The sequence below is a fragment of the Artemia sp. Qi Xiang Cuo genome, chromosome 12 (assembly GCF_049724085.1).
Source record: "Artemia sp. Qi Xiang Cuo chromosome 12, ASM4972408v1, whole genome shotgun sequence".
In the NCBI taxonomy this organism is placed as follows: Eukaryota; Metazoa; Arthropoda; class Branchiopoda; order Anostraca; family Artemiidae; genus Artemia; species Artemia sp. Qi Xiang Cuo.
In genome coordinates this window covers 74,181,533-74,184,444 of record NC_142805.1, presented here as the reverse complement: position 1 = coordinate 74,184,444, position 2,912 = coordinate 74,181,533, and the positions used below count along the sequence as shown (strand labels likewise).

The 2,912-nt window shown below is 34.0% G+C and overlaps 1 protein-coding gene across 1 annotated transcript; it reads left to right on the top strand.

Moving 5' to 3' along the window:
- Positions 1–1,965: 1,965 nt before the first annotated feature.
- LOC148946498 (uncharacterized) lies at positions 1,966–2,655 on the top strand. Its single transcript, XM_089097714.1, has one exon. The coding sequence runs from the start codon at positions 1,966–1,968 to the stop codon at positions 2,653–2,655; it is 690 nt and encodes a 229-aa protein (XP_088953840.1).
- The last annotated feature ends 257 nt before the right edge of the window (positions 2,656–2,912 follow it).

The following is a 2,912-nucleotide window of genomic DNA, read 5'->3' as shown; positions in this document are numbered from 1 at the left end:
CGTTGTCTCATTCTTGTTAAAAATTTTTATTTCCAGTCATTCACACAGGTTTTTCGCTAGTCAACGTGTCTTGAATCAGACAAAGGCATGTGCTATTAATCTATGATAATACGAGCGTGCTACCCTGTTCTCCAAAACTAACAGTTTCTTGTAATACAGCTGGTTCTATTTAGATCGGAAAAAAGACAACACATCTTAAATGCATAATGGAAAAAGGGGCATTTTGAACGAAATAATTATTTCTAAAGAATTAAGCTCGTAAACAGACCAGTGGGGTAGGGTTTTTATTTACATAATAGAAAAAAGAGCGTTCTTTACGTTTTCTAGCGAGTATAACCATCATATTGTTGGGGGAGGGGGGCTATGTCCCCTTGAAATTTGAATTTACTAGTGGGATGATTTTATTTGGAAATAAATTAAGAAATTCTGTAAACTGTACTCACATTGAAAATTGACGTATCCATTGCTTTAAAGTTAATAATATTCAATGTACTATCTATGATATATCAAATCATTATGAAAATTAAATCTTAAGGTAAGAGAATTCTATACAAAATCTCAAGGACGAATAAAAAATCACTTCACATGTTGCCAGCTTTAAAAAAAGAAAAAAAATGTGCACGTGAACTTGAAGTGTAATTTATCGTGCAATTGATAACAATGTCTACATGAAGTTACGCAGCTCATTGTTGTGAATTTTCGTTTTCATTTGAAGCTTGACTTTTACTTCATAACATGCTCAGACAATATAAACCTTGTCATTCTCCAAAATGTCCTTGTGATAGTGAAGAGTTCACCGATGGGCTTTTCTTCTATAGTTCATTAACATTACACTTTTGAGCATATCCTTGTAGGCATGAAGGTGGGGTTGAATGTAGGGTTCGTATCTATTACACTTTTGAGCATATTCTTGTAGGGTTCCTATCCTATACACTCTTACTACTGTTATGTTCATATCTGATAATTTGTATGCAAATTATAATTTATATTTACTTAATTAATATCTTGATAAATTCACATGTGTCACGTTTAAAATGTATTGGAAGAATTTTGGGGGTAAAAACATATTAAACAAAAATTTGGAGTTCGGGTGGAAGGGGGGATTTTAAAAAAACATCTCCCCATGACATAAATTGTCCTCTAATGTCGACTCTGATGTTTATAGCGCTTTAGAAATATTTTAAGAAAGGTTTCTAAAGTAGAATTTTGGAAAATTTGAGTTTTGGCTGAAGGGGGATTAAAAAAAATATCTACCCATGATATTACTTGTCCTCTAATGACGACTCTGATTTTTTAATACCTTGATAAATATTTTAAAAAAGGTTTCTATAGTATAATTTCGGAAAATGCAAATCTGAGGACGATGAGGATTTTAAAAAACACACCCAGATGCTATAAATTTTCATCTAATGACGATTCTGAGGTTTATATTGCTATTAAAATATTTTAAGAAAAGTCTCGTAAAGTAGAATTTTGGAAAATTTGAGTTTGGGGGGAATGGGGATTTTAAAAGACATTTCTAAATGATTGTTTTGGTGACATGGCCATCCTAGATGACTTAACTTGTGACATTGACATGATAACGATAGCTAATTAGCTAATATTTAGCGATATTATTTAGCGATATAATAATTAGCGATAGCTAATAGGGACTCAGCTAATTCTGAGTCCCTCCTTGGTTAAATTTTTTGTGGTATTATGTATGATTCAGTTTCGGTTGTGATTAATAATGTTTCTGATCCCTTTTGGTGTTCTGCTGTGTGTGAATAGTTTTTGCACACAGAAGAGTAAGAATTCAAAACACATAATGATCGATTGAGAATTGATGGAGCTGTTTTGGTTAGGTTTAAAAATGAATTAGAAAAATGTAAGTTTCAGTTTCTTGAAGATAGTGAACTTGATGTAAGTAGGCAGTTTTGTTTATTGTACGGTAAAGTCAATGAAATATTTAAGTCATGTCGTAAAATGTTAAGGCAGTCAGTTCAAACCGAGACACCAGTTAAACCTTGGATTTCTAAAGTACTTATGGCTGTGATAATGAAAAGGAGGTGGCTATTAAAGTATTCTAATAAATCACCATATGCCGAAGAAAGGTACAGAAAATATAATAACGAATTGAATAAGCTACTTCGAAAAGCTAAAATAGAATATTTCAGAGAAGAATTTAAAAAGTCAGAAGGAAATCCTGCGAAGACCTGGAAAACAATCAACTCGATAATCCATCCAACCCAGAGTTCTGTTGCCAAAGTTTGTACCTCATCGCCGGAGGAAGCAGCTGATCAGATGTGTGACCACTTTGCAAATATCGGAAAAAATATGGCAGGTACAGGATCCTCCTCCTCTGTAGAAGATTCTTTTGTTCAGTTTTTACCTATGGCTAGTGATGTTTCTGCTTTTTTGCGTCCGATTAATGTTGAGGAGCTCCAAAATACAGTTTGGAGCATGAAGAGTAATGCTGCAGGTAGTGATTATTTTTCGCTGAAAGTTTTCAAGCATGTAATTCCAGTTGTATCAGAGCATTTGGTGTACCTATTTGATCAGTGTATGAAATGTGGTATTTTTCCAGATTGCTTTAAGTCAGCTAAGGTTATTCCGTTAAAGGTGGTGATAAGAATTCTTTCCATTATGGACCTATATCTCTTCTCCCAGTGTTAAGTTGAGTGTTTGAAAAGATGATAAATGCTAGAATGGTTGAGTTTCTAGAACCGCGGAGACTTTTAAGTCCAACCCAGTTTGGATTCCAAAGAGGAATGTCGACGGATCAGGCCGTTCTGTTTTTGGTGACGTTCGCAAATGATGCCCTGGATGCATGGTATTCTGCTTGCAAAACTTGATAATTGTGGATTTTGTGGTGCGTTCTTAAGCCTTTTAAGGTCTTTCCTTCATAATCGTTCTTTGTATGTGAGTGTTGG